The sequence below is a fragment of the Pan paniscus genome, chromosome 11 (assembly GCF_029289425.2).
Source record: "Pan paniscus chromosome 11, NHGRI_mPanPan1-v2.0_pri, whole genome shotgun sequence".
NCBI lineage: Eukaryota > Metazoa > Chordata > Mammalia > Primates > Hominidae > Pan > Pan paniscus.
In genome coordinates this window covers 16,233,269-16,254,627 of record NC_073260.2, presented here as the reverse complement: position 1 = coordinate 16,254,627, position 21,359 = coordinate 16,233,269, and the positions used below count along the sequence as shown (strand labels likewise).

The 21,359-nt window shown below is 47.5% G+C and overlaps 2 protein-coding genes across 23 annotated transcripts in view; one reads left to right on the top strand and one right to left on the bottom strand.

The window, feature by feature from the left end:
• The window catches only part of RABGAP1 (RAB GTPase activating protein 1), a 166,154-nt gene extending 155,757 nt beyond the window's left edge, over positions 1-10,397 (top strand). For all 21 annotated transcript variants that reach the window (XM_055117637.1, XM_055117631.1, XM_034929003.3 and 18 more), the window contains 5 exons: positions 3,332-3,436; positions 4,306-4,389; positions 5,069-5,140; positions 7,126-7,323; positions 8,653-10,397. In XM_055117637.1, the coding sequence (XP_054973612.1) occupies positions 3,332-3,436; positions 4,306-4,389; positions 5,069-5,140; positions 7,126-7,323; positions 8,653-8,775 (582 nt within the window). In that variant the 3' untranslated portion in view covers positions 8,776-10,397. The remainder of the gene's footprint in view (positions 1-3,331; positions 3,437-4,305; positions 4,390-5,068; positions 5,141-7,125; positions 7,324-8,652) is intronic.
• Positions 10,398-15,027: 4,630 nt separating this feature from the next.
• STRBP (spermatid perinuclear RNA binding protein) overlaps positions 15,028-21,359 on the bottom strand; it is a 158,540-nt gene continuing 152,208 nt past the window's right edge. For both annotated transcript variants that reach the window (XR_010109089.1, XR_008626649.2), the window contains exon 19: positions 15,028-21,311. The gene's annotated coding sequence lies outside the window, so the exon portion shown is untranslated. The remainder of the gene's footprint in view (positions 21,312-21,359) is intronic.

Here is a 21,359-nt window from a genome sequence, read left to right as displayed (position 1 = left end):
GAATGGGTGTTGAATTTTGTCAAATGCTTTTCCTGTGTCTGTTGAGATAATCATTTGGTACTTCTCCTTAATTCTGTTAATATAGTGAAATAAATTCACTTTTCAATGTAAACCAACCTTGCATTCCTAGGATAAACTCCAGTTGGGGTTTCTATTTTTTATTAAAGATTTTAATTCTTATTAAATATTTATATGTTCATAAGGAATATTTGTCTGGAGTTTTATTTAATGTTTTTGTCTGGTTTTGTCATTAGGGAATGCTGGCCTCATAAAATGAAGTGAGAAGTGTTCCCTCTTGTTTTCTTGAGGACTTTGTATATGATTGTTCTTTGATTAAATCTTTAGTTCCCTAGTGAAGTCATGCAGACCTGAAATTTTCTTTGCAGGAAATTAATTGTGAATTCTTTTTCTTTTCTAGATATGGAGCTATGCAAATTTTCTAATTTTTCGTGTGTCTGTTGTTATAATTTGTGTCTTTCAAGTAATATATCCATTTCATCTTAAGTATGTTGATATAAGGTTGTTTGTATTCTTTTAATATTTATAAGATATGTAGAGATGTTTCATTTTCATTCCTGATGTACGTCATTTCTTTTTCCCACTTTTCCATAACCAACTTAGCTAGAAGTTTATCAGTTGTGTTGATCTTTTCAAAAGCCAGCTTTAGCCTGGACAACATGGCAAAAATTAGCTGGCTGTGGTGTCACATGCCTATATTCCCAGCTACATAGGAGGCTTAGGTGAGAGGATCACTTGAACCCGGGAGGCAGGGGCTGCAGTGAACCGAGATCATGCCACTGCACTCCAGCCTGGGTGACAGAGTGAAACCTTGTCTCAAAAAAAAAAAAGCCAGCTTTTGGTTTTATTGAGTTTTCTCTGTTGTCTTGTTTCATTGATTTCTGCTTTTACTTTCTTTGGGTTTCATTTGCTCTTTTTCTGGCTTCTTAAAGAGGAAGTTTGAATAACTCTGGACCTTTCTTCTTTTCTAAAATAAGCATTTAAAGTTATTAATCTCAGCCAGGCACAATGGCTCATGCCTGTAATCCCAGCACTTTGGAGGCCAAAGCAGGAAGATTGCTTGAGCCCAAGAGTTCAAGACCAGCCTGGGCAATATAGCAAGAATTTGTCTCTACAAAAAATTTTTGAAAAATAGCTGAGCATAGTGACACATGCCTGTAGTCCCAGCTGCTTGGGAGGCTGAGATGGGAGTATTGTTTGAGCGCAGGAGTTCAAGGTTACGGTGAGCTATGATCGTACCACTGCATTTTAGCCTGGGCAACAGAATGTGACCCTGTGTCTTTGAAGAAAAAAAAAAAAATCAGAAATCTCCATGTAAGCACTATTTTCAGCTGCATTCCACATACTCTGATGTGTTGTGCTTTTATTTTCATTCAGTTCTTGTGATTTATTCTTTCACTTATACAAGTTTATTAGTAGTATGTAATTTAATTTCCAACTATTGTTTTTCCCAGAAACTTTTCTGTTATTTTTCATTTATTTCTGTTGTGATCAGAGATTATATCCTGCCTGATTTTAATCCTTTTAGAATATACCATTACTTATTTTATGGCTTATCATATAATCTATTTGGGTGAATGTACCACATACACTTGGAAAGTATGTATGTTCTGTTGTGAGTGGAGTGTACTGTGTCAATTAGGCCAAATTGGTTGATAGTGCTCAAGTCTTATGTAGAACAACTTGATTTTCTCTGCTTGTTCTGTCGCTTCCTGAGAGAGCACAGTAGAAGGTTCTGTGACTCTAATTGTGCATTTTTCTTTTTCTCCTTTTAGTTGTGTAGGGATTTGTTTCATGTAATTTGAATTTCTGCATACATTTTGGATTGTTACACCTTCAAAGGGTATTACCAAGGACAAAGAGGGACATTTCATAATGATAAAAGAGTCACTTTTTTACCAAAGTAAACAGATGGAAAAAGATGTATATACCACACAATACCATGAAAACTAGATTGGCTATAGAAATGTCAGATAAAGTAGATTTCAGGACAAAGGGTATTACCGAGGACAAAGGGTATTACCAAGGACAAAGAGGGACATTTCCTAATGATAAAAGAGTCACGCAATTTAATTGTGTGCATTTGCAGTTTGCCAGTAATTAATGGCCTTTTGAATCTGCGTATCATGCCATTCTCAGTTCCACCTTTTTTTCTCTCTGAGACTGAGTCTCGCACTGTTGCCCAGGCTGGAGTGCAATGGTGCGATCTCGGCTCACCGCAACCTCAGCCTCCTGGGTTCAAGCTATTTTGCTGCCCTAGCCTCCCAAGTAGCTGGGATTACAGGCGCCTGCCACCACACCCGGCTAATTTTTTGTATATTTTTAGTAGAAACAGGGTTTCACTATGTTGGCCAGGCCGTTCTCAAATTCCTCACCTTGTGATCTGCCCACCTTGGCCTCCCAAAGTGCTGGGATTACAGGCGTGAGCCACCGCACCTGGCCCAGTTCCCCATTTAAGGACCCAGCTCTCTGGAACCTGTTTCTTCCAAAGAAGATACAGGAAAGGAAATAGAGTATAGTGGAAAACTCAGTGGCCCAGTTACACTACTTTAGGTGATGTCAGAATTTCAGGGAAATCCTATCCATATCAGGAGCCCAGCAGAGACCCTCTGTATTTAGTCCTTGAGTCTTCTCTAATATGGTATAGTCAGTCCTTCTTCAGTTATCTTTGGAGTGACCAGCACCAGGAACTCGTATGTCAGGCAAAAGTATATCATTTTCACTAGAACTCACAGATACGCCCACTAGAGCTTTTGCATGCTTTAGAAAAAGACTGGAGTGGAGAGTGGCCATTAAAGATAAGAAAAAGTGCCAGGAAAGGGGCAGCCTCCTTTATCAGGTAATAACAAGAGAAAAATGCCAGACGGGTTGGATGAAGCAGAGGAAACACAGCTTGGAGGAAGAAAAGCAGTTTATTAATAATAATGATGGCTACCTTTTATTGGTGTTTACTGTATTCCAGGCACTGTGCTGAATGCTTTTCTTGCCTTATCCCTCAGATGAAGAGCCGGAAGCTTAGAGAGGTTCTCAATGACTTGTCCAAGTGGCACATGGTCAGTGAACAATGGGCGATGAGTCCAGGCTGTCTGATGGCAAAGGCTAAGCTCCTAACTACTGCCCTGCACTACCTCTGAGCAAGAGACTGGGACAGGCACTTATGCATGAGTGTATTCTCATTGTGACCCTGGGGATATAATTTCCCCTCTCTGAATCAGAGTTTCCCCATCATCTTAAAATGGGATTATGCTAAGTAATGGAAATCCTTTGCAGTTCCCAGTTCTTGTTTTGTGACAGCATATCTTAAATGTTTCAGGCTGAGGAAAAGGCAGATGCTCTGAATAAGGAGCTGCTGATGACCAAACAGAAGTTGATTGATGCAGAAGAAGAGAAAAGACGGCTGGAAGAAGAGTCTGCTCAGGTAAGGGAACTCTCCCACATTCCTCTGTCTTGCAAATGCTTGAGAACTGGGAGTTCAGCTGGTGGCTTCCTGTTGGCACTAGAAAACCTAGAGACATCTGGCTTCAGTTTCTTTCCAAAGACTTTTTTTTTTTTCCCCTACTGTGTAAAGTCCAATGGTTCCTAATTAAAGTCTAGGAGGAGACAGTGGGTTGAAGCCCATCCTTTGTTGGGGCAGGAGAATTTCTGTGTATTGGCATCTGAGCATAACAAAGAAGAGGGGGTAGAGTTTCTGCAGAAGGAAAGCACACATCATATAATGCCTGGCTGTTTCCCTACTTGTCCTCTGCTGTCTCCCTCATAGAGCAAGCTTGGGAAGTCTTGTTCTGAGCCAGTGCTCCAGTCATTGGAGACACAGACCTGCAGGCATGGGAAGAGCTCTGGGTGCTGTGCGCCTGGGAGCAGTCCCCTCCCCCGTCGCACCACGGTCATCCAGGAGGCAGGACTGGCTGGGGTGAGAGACTGCAAAGCCCTTTCTACAGAAACCATGAGATGCTGAAAACCCGCAGTCCTCTTATGAGCTCTTTGGTTTGTGTCTGGTCTGTCAGTGAAGGTCCACAGGTTGGCTTGTACTGGCAGGGAAGACCTTCAGCAGAAGCCTCAATCTGAAATGGGGTCTGACGTTTTTGGAAGTTTTAACTGTTCTCTCCCTCTCCTGCATCAGGAACAGGGGATTAGTGCTGCCAAGATTGAAGGAAGAAAGTAGCTGAATTAGAGGACTTCCAGGGTTTGGTTCAGCAGTTTTTGGGAAGCCTAGCACTAAGCGGTTGGTGGCAGAACTTCCTTTATTTTTCTGTTAACATAGTCCCTTTTGTTTTTTAACGTGTGCAGTTAAAAGAAATGTGCCGTCGGGAACTCGACAAGGCAGAATCTGAGATTAAAAAAAACAGTTCTATCATTGGTGACTATAAGCAGGTAGGTTCCAGTACCCTGGGATTGGGCTGTGTAATCTGGGAACCCCTAGTCTGGATAAAATGTATACCCGCCCCCCACCCCCAAACCCAAATGCAAGCACCCTGGTTTCAGATCCTGGCTCTGCCCCTGCACTGACAAGTGGCTTCATTTATTCTCAGTTGTAAAAGAAGGAAAATCATCCCTGCCTAGGAAGGTTGTTACGAGGATTTAAAAAGACCATGTTTGTAGAGTGCCTGGCAGTGCCCAGCACATAGTAGGTACTTAAAACCACAGTATGTTTTGGTATGTATTTCAGATTCAGAATTACGAACTTTTGTTTACGTGTAGTTTTAAACCGGTTATTTCCCTGACTGGTTGAGTTTTAAGAACATAACAGAATGGTCTTGTTCCCTCCTACACTAGGATCTCTTGCTGGCTCATGAGTCTGGCAGGTGTTCAGAAACCATTGGCCATTGAGTGTGGTGCTGCTTGGTTTCTGCAAGTCCTAGGCCAGTGAATGCAGAGGCGGCATAGCTAGAAGAACCCCTGCTTATCCATCGACTTCATATCCCCTCCTGAGCGGTAGCAGGCTATTTGCTACTATGTTAATTCCAATTTACATATTCCAGCTTCCACTACGGAATTTATGCAGATGATTACAATTGCTCAAGAGATTGTTGTTTTATATTTGTTTCTTTAGATTTGTTCTCAGTTGAGTGAAAGATTGGAGAAGCAGCAGACAGCCAATAAGGTGGAAATTGAGAAAATTCGGGTAAGACTTCTCTTTACCTAAAAGATTTTATATCACCTACTTCATTTTATGGCTGTATAAACAGTTTTGGGAGGAGGCAGTTGATTTCAAAAGTGAGAGAATCTAAGCAATAAGGCACCTGTCACAGGTCCTGGCTCAGTAGTTGACAACTAACACTACGCCTGTTTTCTCTGGAAGGGTGTACAGATGAAATCAAACAAGCTCTAGCTTTAGATCTCAAAGTGCAAGTGCCCCACGATTTCCAAATGTCTGTAAGGCAGTCGATGTCCACAGTGTGATGCTGAGGAGGAGTCATGCAAGTGATAGGTCTTGCTTGAGGTGGTGGGAGTGCAGAGGTCAGAATCATGTGCTGTGGCTTGTCACTTTCCAGTGTTGTTCTGAGTTCATGTCTTCTGCTGTAACACATCCAAGTACAATGAGGACCTTAGTTTATTTTTATTTTTTTTATTTTTAGAGACAGGGTCTCACTATGTTGCCCAGGCTGGCCTTGAAATCCTGGGCTCAAGCGAAATCCCTCCCTCAGCCTGAGCTGCTGGACTCCAGGTGGGCACCATTGCGCCCAGTTTAGAACTTTAATTGTTTAATGTTTTGTTGGCAGCTTAGGAGTTTTTATAACATGGTGCTTTCTTTCTTTAAGCTCTACCTGTATTACAGAACTTGTCAGATTTTACTAAGACAAGCAATTTACTGAAAAGTGCCTCACTAACATATTTACAGCTCAGAGGACAGGAACTTGGGAAAGTTCTGTGCTCATGGCCATGTTTGCGCAAAGCAACATTACCTAGAGCAGGATGACACTGGCCTTCGTCATAATTAATGTTTAACCAGATGTATGTGTGTGGGTGTGTGTGTGTGTGTTTGAGACAGAGTCTTGCTCTGTCATCCAGGCTAGAGTGCAGTGGTGCCATCTCGGCTCACTGCAACCTCCGCCTCCCAGGTTCAAGCTATTCTCCTTCCTCGCCTCCCAGCTAGCTGGGATTACAGGCTTGTGCCACCGTGCCAGCTAATTTTTCGATTTTTAGTAGAGATAGGGTTTCACCATCTTGGCCAGGCTGGTCTCGAACTCCTGACCTCGTGATCCACCCGCCTTGGCCTCCCAAAGTGCTGGGATTACAGCTGTGAGCCACTGCGCCTGGCCAACCAGATCTGGTTTTTAAACAGAACTTATTTTCTGATTCTAAAACTTTAATATTCTTGCAGAAAATTTGGAAAAGAAGAGTAAATAAGGGAAAAAAGCCCTTATGATCCATTTTCCACATATAACATCTTTATTAATACTGTGGTGTGTATTCTTTCAGTCTTTGTTCAGTGTTTAACGTCTAAAATTTCATTCATTCTGAGATAAGCATTTCTTTTCACATTTACATCTCTGAAAGTGGGATGTTTTATAATTGGCTTTTTGTAGTTTAATTGGCAGAATGTTTTCTTAGAGGAACATAAAATGACATTTCTTACAGTTAATGGCATCTTATTTTGATGAAATGTGGAATACATTTTATTTGTAATCATAGTTTATGTACATTTTTGTGTTCTATTTCAACCAGCATGCATCCATTTTCCAATGTTATAAAAGTTCCTCAAAAACCTTTTAGAGGCTGTGTACTTCCTTGTATAAATATAGCACAGTATATTTCATATTTAATTGTTTTTGAATAGTTTATCCCCCACTTTTTTGCCTGTCTCCAATTCTACAGTGAAAATTTTTGTACATAAATTTTTATCTAGTTACAGCTTCATTTTTCAGCCTGGGTTCCTAGAAGTGAGATTACTGAATCAAGACAATGATAATTTTATTATTTTTGGTGTATAATACCAAGTGGCTTTTCCAGTAGGTTATCTGCCAGTTTACAAAGAGCACAGGTTTTCAGAAACTGTAGTGCTCAACAGAGAAGCCGTCTCTTGGTGTCCCCCAAAGGAGATGCTCACACCATCCTAAAGGGCCAGTTCCTCCTCTTTGCCTCTTCACATCTAACATTCAATTTCAGCAAAAAGTGGATGACTGTGAGCGGTGCCGGGAATTTTTCAACAAAGAAGGGCGTGTAAAAGGCATAAGCTCAACCAAGGAGGTTTTAGATGAGGACACGGATGAAGAGAAAGAGACGCTCAAGAACCAGCTGAGAGAGATGGAGCTAGAACTGGCACAGACCAAACTCCAGCTGGTGGAGGCCGAGTGTAAGATACAGGTAACAGCAGCAGAGCTCAGACATGTGCCTGCGGGCTGGGTTTCCTGATGTGCACTAGAGACCCCAGAAATTATCTTTATGGTTTGGGGTTTTTCCCCACCTTTTAAACTTTGGTCACAGTTGTCATGAGAAGAAATATAGGACTTGTTACTGGCCAGTGGATGTCTCATCAGTATTTGGCCTGTCTTGAGGATTTCCGCTGTCATATTGAGAATAATACACAAAAGCTTGGAATCTTTTGATGGGATGAGAAGACAGTGCTTTAGAAACACAGCTCTACCACTGAACTGTTTGACCTTGGGTTAGTAACCTCCCTACATCTCAGGTTCCTTATCTACAAATGGAAATGATGAGAGTCCCTATCTGATAGGTTGGTTTGAGGACTAAGTAAGATAGTGTGCACAAATGGCTTGGCAGAATGTCGGGGGCTTTATAAATGCAAGCTTTTGTTCTTCCAGTTCCCACCACTTAACTAGCTTTGTGACTGTTAATATACTACCCATCTGAGCCTCCTTTCCTGATAAAGAAGTTAGGGCTTGTTTTGGTCATCTTTATACACATTGCTAGGTCCACCAGCACCACTAAACCCTAAGCACTGTTTATGGAGGGAACAAGTTCAGGATAAAAGCTTTAGGGCTGATTCTCCCTCATGGCACACATTCACTGGGCATCTGCTCTTTGGCAGGCCCTGTTATAGGTCTGGGACTGCAAAGCTAAGGCCTGGTAGTGTGACTACCCGGAATAATCAGGAAAGGCATCACCAAGGCAGCAGTAGCTGTGCTGTGATCAAAGAATGCACAGGGGTTGTATAGCTACAGGAGAGAGAGAACAGTGGCAATTCCAGGCAGAGGGAGTGGCATGTTCAGCAGCACAAGGAGGAGAGTGGCTGCCCAGGAAGGACCCTCAGGAGTTCTTTCCTTGCAGTAGGGGATGGAGGTGGCGCTAAGGCTGGAAGAGAGAGTGTGGATCCAGATTGCGAAGCATTTCAAATGCCATGCTAGGGAGTTTAAAGATTTTTGCCAAAATGAAATGATGTCACCAGAAATAGAGCATTACCTGTCTGCCTGGTGTGCATTAGGTGGACAGAAGAGGGAGACATAGAAAGTAGAAGACTGTTTTAATAAATAGACCAGGCAAGAAATTAGATCTTAACTAAAAGCTCCCAAATCTTTAGGCATTCCAGGCATTTCTATGCCAGTTTGAGACTGGGGGAATTCCCCGAGGCCTCTCCAGAGTAAATAGACTGCATTCTTGTCTTGGTTCTCCTCTGGGGAGCCAGTGTCATTGACACCAAGCCCAGCATCCTCATGCACACTGTTCCTCTTGCAGGACTTGGAACACCATTTAGGGCTTGCCCTCAATGAGGTGCAGGCAGCCAAGAAGACGTGGTTTAACCGAACACTGAGCTCCATAAAGACAGCAACCGGGGTTCAAGGGAAAGAGACTTGCTGAGAGCAGCTGCCGCCTCCCGACACCTTCAGAAAACACGACACCTTTTGTTGCCTTCTTTGGCCAGATGTGTGATTCTGTGACTTGTCCCAGGACCAGAATGTACCTAAGTCAGATCCATAGACGCATGTTGGTAGGTCACTGGACCAGAGCTTGTGAAGCAGGCAACCTCTGGGGTAAGACTACTGATACTAACAGGCCTGCTAGCTCAGCCGACGCTCTGGACACTCTAGAAATCACTCCTCAGTGTGACCTCCCAGGCCTCTTCCCCGTGTACGTCAACACCTCACCCAGCCTAAAGGCTGAGTTTACATGATCAGAGTTAGGGGATCCTTCAGTCTGTTGATTTTTTTTCTAAACCTTTTTTTTTTTTAATATACATATATATATATTGTGGGGGTGGGGCAAGGGATCAGAAATTCAAGTAATTCTTTTCTGCTTCAATGCCAGCAGAAGGTCCCCCAGGTAGACATGGAGAAGCACTTTGTTTTAAATAGGAGGGTTTCATAGTTGCATCTGAAGCCACCTGGTTCTGTTAAACTGTATTGTGCAGGTTTTGGGTTTGGCATTATTCATGTTTCTGATCAATTCTATGCAACTCTCATAGTTCCTGTTACTTTTTAGCATTAGCTGCCAAATGACTTCAAAAGGCTGGGGTGGGTGACTTGACTGTGAGACTGGATTATAACATGGACAAATCTTATTTTGCTTAATGTGTTTGTGTGTGTGTGTGTGTGTGTGTGTGTGTATGTATATATATATATATAAATATCTTTCCCAATATGCCCCGTTGACAGTGTTTAAATTCCAGACTAGGACTGCTGATCTGCACAATTTAATTATGTGGTTATTCGAGCACTTAATTTCACTCAAGGTTCATTGGGCTCTGCTCTCCTCCCTGCCATTACGGGAGCTGTGGACAGAGCTCCCTCACTTCAAGATTCCTAGTGTTTTTGCACAACAGGTTGTCCAAGTGAGAAAGACTGAGTTGCGTGTCTGTAAATGTCTGCGCAGGGTGCACATGCTGCGAGGTCTCCATCCTCCGGGCCTGTCCCTCCCAGATGGGCTGGGCCTTTGGGCCCTCCTCAGAGTATGCCTGGGTACAAACCTCACTGTTCAGATGGGCTGTAAGTTCTCACTTCAAAGCTATGGAATGGATTTTAGCACCTTTAAAAAAAAAAAAAACTTTGACTTTTAATTTATATAGTGATATGCTGACAGGCTGACACGCAGATGGTTTTGTCCTCTTTTCTGCGTTCAGTGTTGAGGTGGCTGCTTACAAGAGGCACTGGTTTTGTATATAAAGACACTCGGGTTGTTTTGTAGCTCTTTTTCTTATTGGCTGTACTAACGCTTGCTGAGGTTATCTGTAATAAGGGAGGTAACAAGTGGCAACCCCCTCCCCACCAACCATCCCCTTTGCTGCTTTCTGTGTCTTTCTTGTTCAGTTACCAAAATAGCTGTAAGCCTATCTAATGCTAGGTGTGTGGACATTGTGCTAAGGTAGTTTCAGTGTGTCAACTTTATGAATTGAAATATAAACCAGTAAAATTGTATTACTGTTTCTTTTGTTGGTTTTATTTTAACAGCATATTGATTAAATATTTTGGTACAAACAAACAGCATTGCTTTGTAAAAACCAGTTTTGTCATCACCTACTCCTGTCGCCTCCCCTTCTTCCCTCATCCCCTGCGCACAGAAGCAGAGTCAGAGAAGACCACTGTGTGTGCTGTAAGAGAGGCATGTGTGAGCGCGAGGCAGCCCCTCACCCACCTGTTGAGACGTATGGAGTGGTAGGGTGTGGCAGGCCACATGGGGCAAGATGACGACGTTGATGCCTCTGTGTTTGTTTATGATGAACATTGCCCCTCTGAGAAATAACATGCTGTAGTAGCAGGGATAAGGGACACTTGGTGTTTTTGAGGCTTAAGGAAGCCTTACAGGAGATAAGGGTCAAATTAGACCTTCAAAGGCAAAAGCATCATCTCACCAGGCAGAGATGGAAGAGGGAATTCCAGGGCCAAAGTGTGCATGTGCAGGGGAAACAGCTGAAGAGTAGAAAGGCAGGCTGAGCACCTGGGGGCCGGCTGTGGTCTGCTAAAAGCTTTAAAAGCAGTGACATGGAGTTGTTATCCTCTTTTCAGAGCCTCTTTCTTCCTATTGCCTGTCCTCCACATCCCTGCACCATACAGATGAGGCTCCCAGGCCTTCTGCTGCCCCTCTTCACCACCTCAACCCCCTTCTCCATAGCAGGAAGAAGAACGATGCTTCCCTAATCTTACGGTTCCCCCTTCCCGCTTGACCTGCCCTCTAGGACCCCACCTATGCCTAGCCTTTAAATGGATGCAGGTTGAACAGACCATAGCTTCATGCCTGCAAGAAGGATGACTGGATGGATGGCTGGATGGACAGACAGACAGATAAATGTAGATGAGATAGATAAAATAGATGAGATAGATAAAATAATAGATGAGATAAGATGGATAGATGATAGATGGATGGATGGATAGATAGATAGATAGATATAGATAGATAGATAGATAGATAGGGATAGAGATACAGATTAGACAGAGAGCAGGTGGGCCCCTGCCCTGTCTGTCTTTCTCCACTGCAATGAAACTAGGAAAGTTCCTAGCATAGGGCTCAGCCCCTGGCAGGTACTCTTGCAGAAGCCAGGACTGTGGCTCCAGAGCACAGCTAGGTCCCTTTGATGCTCACAGGCTGCAGGCTGGAGGACATGTTTCTGGGATCCACATTCTGGATCAGCCTGCTCCATGCTTTTCCTGTCCCATGGCTTCTGTGTTCAGTAGTGCAGGGACTCAGCAGAATCCTCATCCCTGTAGCTGCATACTGGCCCAAGAAAAGGAGTCCATATACTATTTAGTCTTGGCACACAGGCCTCAAACGACTCGGATGAGGGTTCTGCTTTTGGGGAGGTCCCCTGGTTATGTTGAGGCTGAGACTGAGAATAATAATAGTGACACCGTATGGTAAGCCGTGTACAGGTGCATGGGATCCTGTGGGAAGGTTATGTATAAATGCAGGAGGGACAAAGTGGTAGTGACAGTTGTGACTGACAACTAAGGGACTTGCTAGCTAGGCAGAGGAGCAGCAAGAGGACAGCGGCATTTAGGTGGGAAGAACAGTAGTAAAGTCGGCTTGAGGTGGGGTGATGAGAGATGAAACTGGGTAATTAGGTTGCGGCCATGCCAGGGAGTTTGGAGCTGATAAGGAGTCACTGGAGAGTTTTAACCCATTTATGCCAGAGGTTACAAATTTTTTTGTGTGAAAAATCAGACCTTGGCGATGACCTTAAGCAGTAGGATATAAATAACTCCCACAAGCTTAGCGTTCCAATAATGGAACACTAGGCATAAATGGGTTAAGCTAACTTGCACTTTGAGTGGTTCCCTGCTGATCCTTTAGGAAGAAAAATCAGGAGGAGAAGAAATTAAGGGTGTGAGCAGAGGTGACTGACAGATGATAGAATAAGGAATGGAGAACGGAGTCAGTCAGTGAAATTTAGGGAGACTGACGACACACCAGGAAGATAAATTTAGCTGTCGGGGTATAGATTTGAAATAGTCTGGGACTTGCAGGTTGGAGATGCTGGCAATCTACAGCTGCTCAGTTGTTGGTTTGGCATCTCTAGCGCAGGGTTTCTGGATCTCGTTGTTGATGATTTGGCTGATTGATTGATACTTTTGTGCTGTAGGGGGTCTGTCCTGTGTAATCACAGCAGCATCCCTGGCCTCTATCCACTGGATGCTAGTGCATTACCCCACGCCAAGTGGCACAACCAAAAATGTCTTCAGGTATTGCCGAATATTCCCTGAGGGGGCCAAATCACCCTTGATTGATTGAGAACCATTGCTCGAGCAAGCTGAAGCTAGGAGCCTGGAGAGACTGCCTAGATAATGTACAGCTTAAACAAGGGCTAGGAGCCGCCATTCAAGGAGCAGGAGAGAAGACATGGAGAATGCAGCATAGACGGCCAGAGAAGAGCAAGAGCTACCTTGGGGTGGGGATGAGGGCAGGACTGGAAAAGCTTCATTGGATTTGGGAGCTGGAAGGTTGTTAGGGCAGTGGCCACTACAGTTGAGATGATGGGAGGGCAGGAGGCAGAGACAAGCAAGTATAGATTTTAAGAAGCCTGGCTGTGAGGGAAGTGGGCAAGCAAGGCCAGTGGTCAGAGGGGACTGTGGCAGGAAGAGCAGTTGTGCTGGGCCACTCAGACTGTGGTTCCAACCTTGGGCACCTGTTGTCTCCTGCTCACGAGGTCAGCAAGCATGCAGCACAGGCTGAGTGGACCTTCTTTGGCAGGCCCTGCTGCAAACCAGGCTGATTTCCAGGGCCTTGATAATTCTCAGTGGGGAGGCAGCGGCTCAGACCGAATGGCAGGAGCTATCAATCAGCCCCAAAGTGTCTGCGCCTCTTCTGAATTCCAAGTCAAGTCCCAGGGGCAGGGGCTGAGTAGTGAGGGGGGTGAAGAAGAGAGCCACCGGCTACCCGAATAAGCCCAGAACACAACTCCCATGTTTGAGCTGACCCATCAGTTGTGAAAACCAGAGCCCACGCAGAGGGGAGCGCAACGGGTGACATGGGCCCCTTGTGGCCTTGGAGAGTCACTTCGCTGCTCAGAGACATGCCTGATTCTGACATTGGGATTTAAATCCTCTTCTAAAAGATTCATTTGGGGGGTGATGAAAGAACAGGAACGCTGGAGCAGGCAGATATGAGGACTGGAGCCGCCCAGAATGGGCACTGAGGCACTCCCAGAACAACAGACATGAGTGCTGAGTTCTCTGCCCTCCCCATTTGATTGATTGATAGGTGAAGAGAGATGGGCTCAGAGAGACGGCTGGGATGTTGACGCGTACTTCTGTCAGTAACCAGCAGGGTGGCTGCTTAAAGATGACCGTGTGGAAGCAGGTAGGTGTAAACCGTCACAGCATTGTACTGCAAGCAACACACACAGAAACTCAGGGTTCAAGGCCAGGCCATACCCTTGGACGTACATTTCACTTAACCTTCCTGAGTTCTGATCTGTGCAGTGGGTCTGGTGCCTGGCTCGTCAGGGCTTCTGGGTTCTCCTGTGACGCCCTTGGCTCTTTTCCTGTATTCTTCTCCCTCCAGTCATCAGAACACCCCTGAGTTCAGTGATGTTATTCCCAAATTTGAAAGTGAAGGTGAAAAGTCTGCCTGTGACCACACCATCGGGGAGTTAGTTTTCCTACCACATACCACCACCTTCACCTTCTCTTCCAGGGCCCAAGAGCAAGAAAGACAATGCTCCCTCCCTCCCTCTCTCCCAGTTCCACCTCAACAACCTGTCTCCTGTGCAGCTGAGGCCTGTGGCAATTGTGAACAAGAAAGCCTAGCCGTCCCTCAATCTCAGAAAGGCCAACCTGGGAATGAGGATGGGAACAGCAGAGAGCTGGCCCGGCCGGCTCTTCTTTCTTTCAGTCAATTCTTGCGTCGTCGTAGATCCAGCCTGATGATGTATAGGGAGAAGGCGGGGCCCTGAGTTATAAAGTGAGGCAAACACAGCCGGCGCCATTGCCCACACAACTCTCCACTTACCTGGAGGCAGCAGCAGCAGCCCCTGGCCCGATTCCCCACCAGGACACTTCCCTGGGCTGCCGGACCTTCTTCATCCTCGTCCTTCCAAGTGGACTGGGACTACACTGTGGTCTTGAGCTCTCAGTTACTAGGGCAGCTCAACTGCAGAAGCCTTGCAGAGAATCAGGCAGCAGGAAGAAGAGCCTTAGCTTTGGGTTCCAATTGCTGCCACCCTCTAGAAGCTCGACACCATTGGGCAGGGTCCTTTAACCCTGAGCCTCGGTTTCCGATCTGTATTGTCTGTCTGGGTATTACTGACCCCGCGAACAGGTGTGACGATTAAGAGGTCAGCACTCACTCAACATGACATCACTTACCACTCACTGTGCCAGGGTGCCAGGTTCATGTTTCATGTTGAGGAAACTTCACACCACAGAGAGGCAGGGTTTTCAGGACCATAACGGGATCATGAATTAGGCCCTGGCCCCACCCAAATCACTGTCCATTATCAGGAGCCATCCACCCCCCTTCAAACGTCCTCGGCCCCTCCATCCCTTTGCATGAAGGGAAGAACCTGTAACATGTACTGAACTAGAGCCTTAAGGGCCAGGAAAAGGGAGCCTGCACTTGAACCTTTCACCAAAGCTGTATCCTTCATTTTATCAGTGGGTCCTGCACAGAACAGTCCATTACTGTGTGTGACAGAAGCATTTGTTTTTATTTATCCAAATGGGGAGAATGCAACATGTCAGGGCATTACAGACAAACTGCAGCAGCCAGACAAGAGGGTCAGTCTATGGCAGAGTCCAACATACTCAGTGCGAAGGAGCCACAGTGCGGGTGCTGCCTGGAGGACTTGTGGCAGCAGGGTCCCTTTGGATGAAGGCCAGGCATCTCTGGGCGAGGCACTGATGACCATCCACATGTGCAGGCTGCTGCTTCAGTCACGCTGAAGGTTTAAAGTTCAGAGTCCTACATGTAATAATTGCCTCAGAGGGGAAGGGCAGTCCATGGTGGTCGCGGTTTCCAGTGTTTTTAAACATAATACACAAAGTTATTGCCAAGGATTTTGCACTGCAAATTATACTATTTACACTTGCATATTCAGAAAAACACAGTAAATAGATACATGATAGATATTTTAAATAGATTTCTAAAAACTAACTTGGTCTTCAGTAGACCCGAGTGAGCCACAGCCAGGAGTCCCATGCCATGTGTGTAACCGTGCGGTAGGGAAAGGTTTCTATCCACGACTACGCTCAGCCTCCTCCTGCCTCCCCAACCCTTGGGGCTGACGAAGGGCTAAGGCTGAGCAGGCCTACCTTAGTCCTTAGTGTGAGGGCTTCAGGTCTAGACTGGCTGCACCTCCCACCTTCCCAGACAGAGTTCTGCTTGGAGCCGCTGAGAAGCAAGTCCTACAGGCTCCACTCCTGCAGGACCACTACACGGCGGGTAAACCAGGACACAAAGGCATGGGGCTGTAGGGCTAATGGTATGATGAACCTGGCCCTAGGCCAGCCCCTTCCCCAGCACCCCCTGCCAAAGTACCCTTGGGAACAGGCCCATCAGCCTCACTGTTCCTGGAAGTACGATTGCCCTAATTGATGGTTACCTCAGGAAACCTTCTTTTGAAGAAGCGGCTGGGACCAACCAACCACTTAGACCAAAGGCTCAGCACAACAGGCCAGACAGATGGGTCCAGGATGAAAGGCCTGAGTCCAAGGATGCTTTGGGGAAAACGGGATAAACACTGCTAGGAGCTAAAAAGTATATGGTGTCTGCCCAAGGAAAGGACAACAGTAGGGAGTTCCCACGTGGACCAGCTTTCATTTTGCCTCCATAAGCCCTGGTATGCTGGAAAGGACGCCCACCTGGAGGCTGGAGACAGCTCCTCAGAGAGCCAGAGCTACCCTTGGTTCCTGGGAGATGGAGAGAGCGAGGCCCTCTGGTCGGATGCCTACAATTTGGCTCCCCAGTAACATTTCTAAAAATGAGCCCTCCTCCCTCGGAAAGGTAGTAAGTAGTAGCAAAGCATCTCCCGCAGCCATGGTAGGTCCCATCCCTGAGAAGCTGCCACATGAAGTGAGCTCAGGGAAAAGCAGTGCTCAGTACCCCATCTAAGAAATGGGGGTGCGGAGTGAACAGAACCTGCTTGTGCAAGGCCGGCCTGACCATGAAAAGTGATCGGGGGTAAGTAGAGGGATGCGTCTAATGGCAGCGGCCTCTGGCCTGCTGTCGGAATAGAAGAGGTATTTTTTGCAACCAGGGCTTGCCTGGCTACTTCCAAATCAAACCTCATGCACCAGCTGCCATCACTACCTTGGGGGTCAGGGCTGCAGCCTGAGGGAGCCAGTGAAGTGATATCCGCACACAAGGAGGCTTGGTAAGTGACATGGAAGTGCCTCGGAAATGCGTGTGTCTGGATCGAGTGTCTTGCCACTGACCCACCACACCAAAATCCCTAAAGGGTGGAGAGCACGAGATACCCAGAACAGAGGAAAGAGGCTGGAAACCTAAGACTCGACTTGTAAATTACAGGTGGAGACGGAACTTCTCACCACCTCCCTAGCTATCTAAAACTCCTACTCCTTGATCCATTTCCATGAACAATGAAAAGAAAAAGAGTCTGACTCGCAAAAGCGGCAGAAATATTTAGGTTAGAGTCAAGAAACTTTCTGACCATCTTGGTTCCCTAAGCAGGAAAACGGGACAGATGGCAAAGCACCTGTGCCTGTAGGCAGGGGCAGGGCTGGCCTGAGCAAGGCTCTTGTCTGTAAGTAACTCCACTGCCTGACAGACAAGAGCCTTCCTATGAAGCTGGAGCCACAGCACGTGACTTGCTGTCACAGGAAAGGCCACACCTGGCACTGCAGCCAGGGACAGGCTGCATTCTCTTTACCCAGTGTCCATCTGTGCCGGCTCCAGTTTGTCAGTTTCCCTTCCATAAACCCAGAAACTTCACTAGACAGTGCAAGAAGTGTTCCTTCTTAGAGCTGTACCATAAGAGCCTGAGAGCCACTCCATGTCCATAAGAGAGAAGACCAGGCAGCAAAATCCGAGAGGCACTTCTGTACCAGAGGGAGCCCGACAAGTCTAAAGACAGCAGCCACCCAGGGGCAACTCTTCCTTCTGTATCCCTGACCTGATTATCAGAGAGTAGCAAAACACAACTTCACTGAGAGGAAGCAGCACCCAGTTTCTGAAGTTTGCAGTGGCTTCCTGCCTCTCCAGGGCCTGCCAGGCTGCTCAGAGCACAGCACACCTCCCTCCTGCCTTTCCCCACACCTGGCCCGACTGTGCTGGGGCAGCAACATAGCCCTCACCTCCTGACTCAGTCCCGGAAGGCCAGAAACAAGGCTGGGCCCTGTGAAAGGGGGTCACAGTGCAGTGCTGCCGGCCTGTGGCTGGTCCCGCCTCGTCAGCATCCTGGGACAGCCCTGTGTGCAGCTGGCCACCACCTCCCAGCTCAGGCAGAGGGGCAAGTGCCTTCTCTTCTCCGAGCTGCATGTGATCCTCACCTACCCCGCGGGGCTGTTGGGGCTTCACTGAATCAGCACCTGTGGAGGCGCTTGTATTAGGCCATCTTTCTCCAGCCCTACCCGCCCCTTCACAGTGGACACTGTGCTCCTATCAACGCACAGCAACACTAGCTACTCCCACCTTCTGTTCATGTCAAACTGGCAGCAGCTCACGTCCCTGGCACCTCTCCGATGCTCTGAATGGCAGCTCCCTTCAACGTGCCTAGAAACCCCTCTGAGAGGAAAGACCATGCTCAGCAGAAAGCGCTACAAACAGCCGTGGGTTTTTTCATCACCCCAACTACACTGAGCATTCCTCAATGCAGCCACCATGTCTGATTCACCTCAGTCCCCTACGCCTGACGTCGGGCCCGGCCCAGAGCAGTCCACCCCCAGGGGTAGTTGCTTTCACCTCCCTTAGTAGCTGGCAGCCTCTGGAGACGAGAGGCCAGCACCTCTGCTTCTCTGAGGCCTGCTGAACACGGGCCTAGGGCATGTACAAAGGAAGCAATCTGCTCCATAGAGCGTTCCCGCCATGTGACTTGATTCTGAAGCAAGGGGCAGTCAGTCCGTCCCCGCCCCTTTACCTTCATATTCTGAGGCCCCAAGCCGAACTTAGATTGGAGACAGAATGGTTCATTTATCCTGCCCTTGTACATGAATCTTTAGGATAGCAGGAAAGAAAACGCCTGAAGAAGGAAGATTCTGTAAAGCTCTGTCATGTCAAAATAAAGGTGGGGTGCTCACTGACTATAAGCCAATGGTCAGAAAACCTGTCCAACTCTCTGGGCCTCTCTTCCCCACTCTAATACCAAAAGTACCTTGACCAAGAAGTCCAGACTAAACGGAAAGGCGTAACTTATAACCACAGACATGGTCCTCCATAGCCAGTGACATTTCTAATAAGCATTTGTGATCACATGACCCTCCTGAGCACAGCTGTCCAATGGCTCCCTACTGCCCAGAGAATCCAGTCCACACTCCTGAGCCTGGCCCTCCTGGTCCTTTACGAGCAGACCCCATGCGCCTGTGTGACTATGCAGGCCTCCTCATTGTTTGACACAATCTCATCCGTTATCTGGTCCTGTTTCCCTTCCTGGAGAACTGCAGCCTCCCTGTCTAAACCCGACTCCAGAGCTGCCTGCCTGCAGGGCTTTCCTGATTCACCCTCAGCCCTTCTCTTTGAGATTCTACCACCTGGGACTTCCCTGAGCCCTGTTCTGTATGATGCTCTTTAGCCACCTGCTCTCCTCTTTCAATGTCCCACGTGTCACTCAAAACCTAAGTTCCATATGGGCAGGAACTACATCGTCCTGTGCATTGAGCCAGTGCTCACACGGAGGAGATGCTCAGGAAGCCTTTGTGGGGAGGTGGATGGATCCAGGCAGTGGATGGGAAGGAAGTTTCCAGTCATGATTAAGCCAAAGGGTAAGTCATCTCTATAGTCTAAGGGGTTGGTGAAATACAGCCAACTTTTGCAAAATACTCCCTACTTTGCAGGGGTTGGCAAACTACAGCCCTGTGTATTTGTAAGTGAAGCTTCATCAGAACACAGCCATGCTATCTATTTACGCACTGTCTCTGGCTGCTTTTGTGCTACAGTGGCAGAGCTGAGCAGTTGTGGCAGAGACCACATGGTCCATAAAGCCTGAAATGCTATCTGGCTCTTTACAGAAAGGATTTGTGGACACAGGGCTAAGGCGGTGCTTCCCATATATTTTCACATTTCACCTCTTTAGAGGTGAGATTTGTGTAGCCTGTTGATTAACAGTGAAGGCCACCCAAAGGCTGACAGGATCCGTGTCCACAGCTGCCACCTCAGCCACAGTCCCCAGCAGAGCTGTAGGAAACAGGTGCAGAAACCCATGCTGGCCTTCAGCTCTCCCCGTCCATTTCAAAGCAAAAGTGGCAGCACTGGGACAGACACAAAACTGACACCCAAAACCAATCCTCCGGTCACCTCACAAGTTCATGGTCCTTTCCGTCCTTCAAGAACTTGGGAAAGAATGTCCACGTCTTCCCATGGGCTACAGACTGTGTTCCACAGATGCTGAATCCAACAAGCTCCAACCCTTGCTTAGGTTAAAAATGAACACAAATGGATTAACTTTTTGCCAAGCAAAAGGCCTCAGCATGAACAACCACCCGGTACCTGTGACTCCTGGCTGGAGAGCCCAGCCCGGCGGAAACTCAGAAAGGGTGAAGATGCTGATAGGTCACAAGCCCCTCCCCACTGCCAATGGAGATGCCAGAGCGCTCCAGCACAATGGAGTGTGGCCCACCAAAGCCCCATTTCCTAGCCCGGTGGAGATGGCCCTCGCTCCATTCTACCTCCTCTGTACCCTGTCAGTATCTTCCTCCATTCCCCTGCCTTCCCCCGTCCTGGTCAGAAACACCATTGTTCCCTCTATTGCCCACTGGGCAGTGGTCCAGGAGAAGTACTCCAGCAGGTCCCCCGCCCCCGGATGGGTGCTATTGTTCCTTGGCCCAGGGTTGGGGGCCATCATCTTCCCGTCCCTACCCAATCCGGCAGAGGAGCCTGGCCTGTGAGGAGATGCCATTCCTGCCTCTCCATCCCTCTGCTGCTGCGCTCCATCAGCCTCCCTCACGCCTCGCCTGGCCAATGGCAACAGCCTCTTGCTCATCAGCCTTGCCTCCTGACTCTGGTCCTTGGCTATCCAACTGTCCCAATCGACCCTCTGGAACTCACTATCGTGGACAATGGTCATCATTGAAGGACACACCACCCAGGGCCTTTTAAGAAGTGACTGCAGACTGTGTGTCCCACCTGCCACTTGACTCTGCTCATCCTCTCGGGTCCCACAGCAAGGCCCTTCACACTCCCCAAGTGGGCACACTCCCTCTGTGCATGCATGCCAGGCCCGCCTCTGACTCCCCTCCTGGGGATCCCGTCTGGCTCAGTGGGAAGCCTATCGCTCTTGGTAAATTACTCAGTAAGCACTTCTCTCCTGAGGCCTGGCTCCTCTCCTGCCCTCGGCGGGAGACCTGGGAATGGGCCTGCCAGCGCCCAGCCCAGGGCTGGCAAGGAGGATCCCTAGCAGGGAGGGGAGACCCACTGAAGCCTTTCTCCCTGCACAGAGGAGGACTCTGATTCTGTTCAAATCCTCTGCACCTCTTTCCTCCCCTCCCTGTACTCTCCATCTGGGTCAATGATTTCACCTTCTGCTGCAGATTCTGACATTTTCTCCAGCTGCTCCTTCTCCCCCATCACAGAGCCTGGTAAGAAGCAGTAGGTGACAGTGAATGGTTTTTCTCAATAAATCGACGTGCCCAAGAAGGGAGACATGGTCTTGGCAGCATCACCAGTCACATCACAGCTCGTCCAAACTGACGTTCCACAGCATTCCCTCTCTGCCGTCCACACAACCGGCTTCTTGCTTGAACATGCTGGTTACAGGGAGCTCATGTCGCACCTCAGCTGCTCTCTCAAGGCTGCGTCTGTCATCGCGGGAGGTGTATTTTAGCTCAGATTGCCCCACTGGCTTC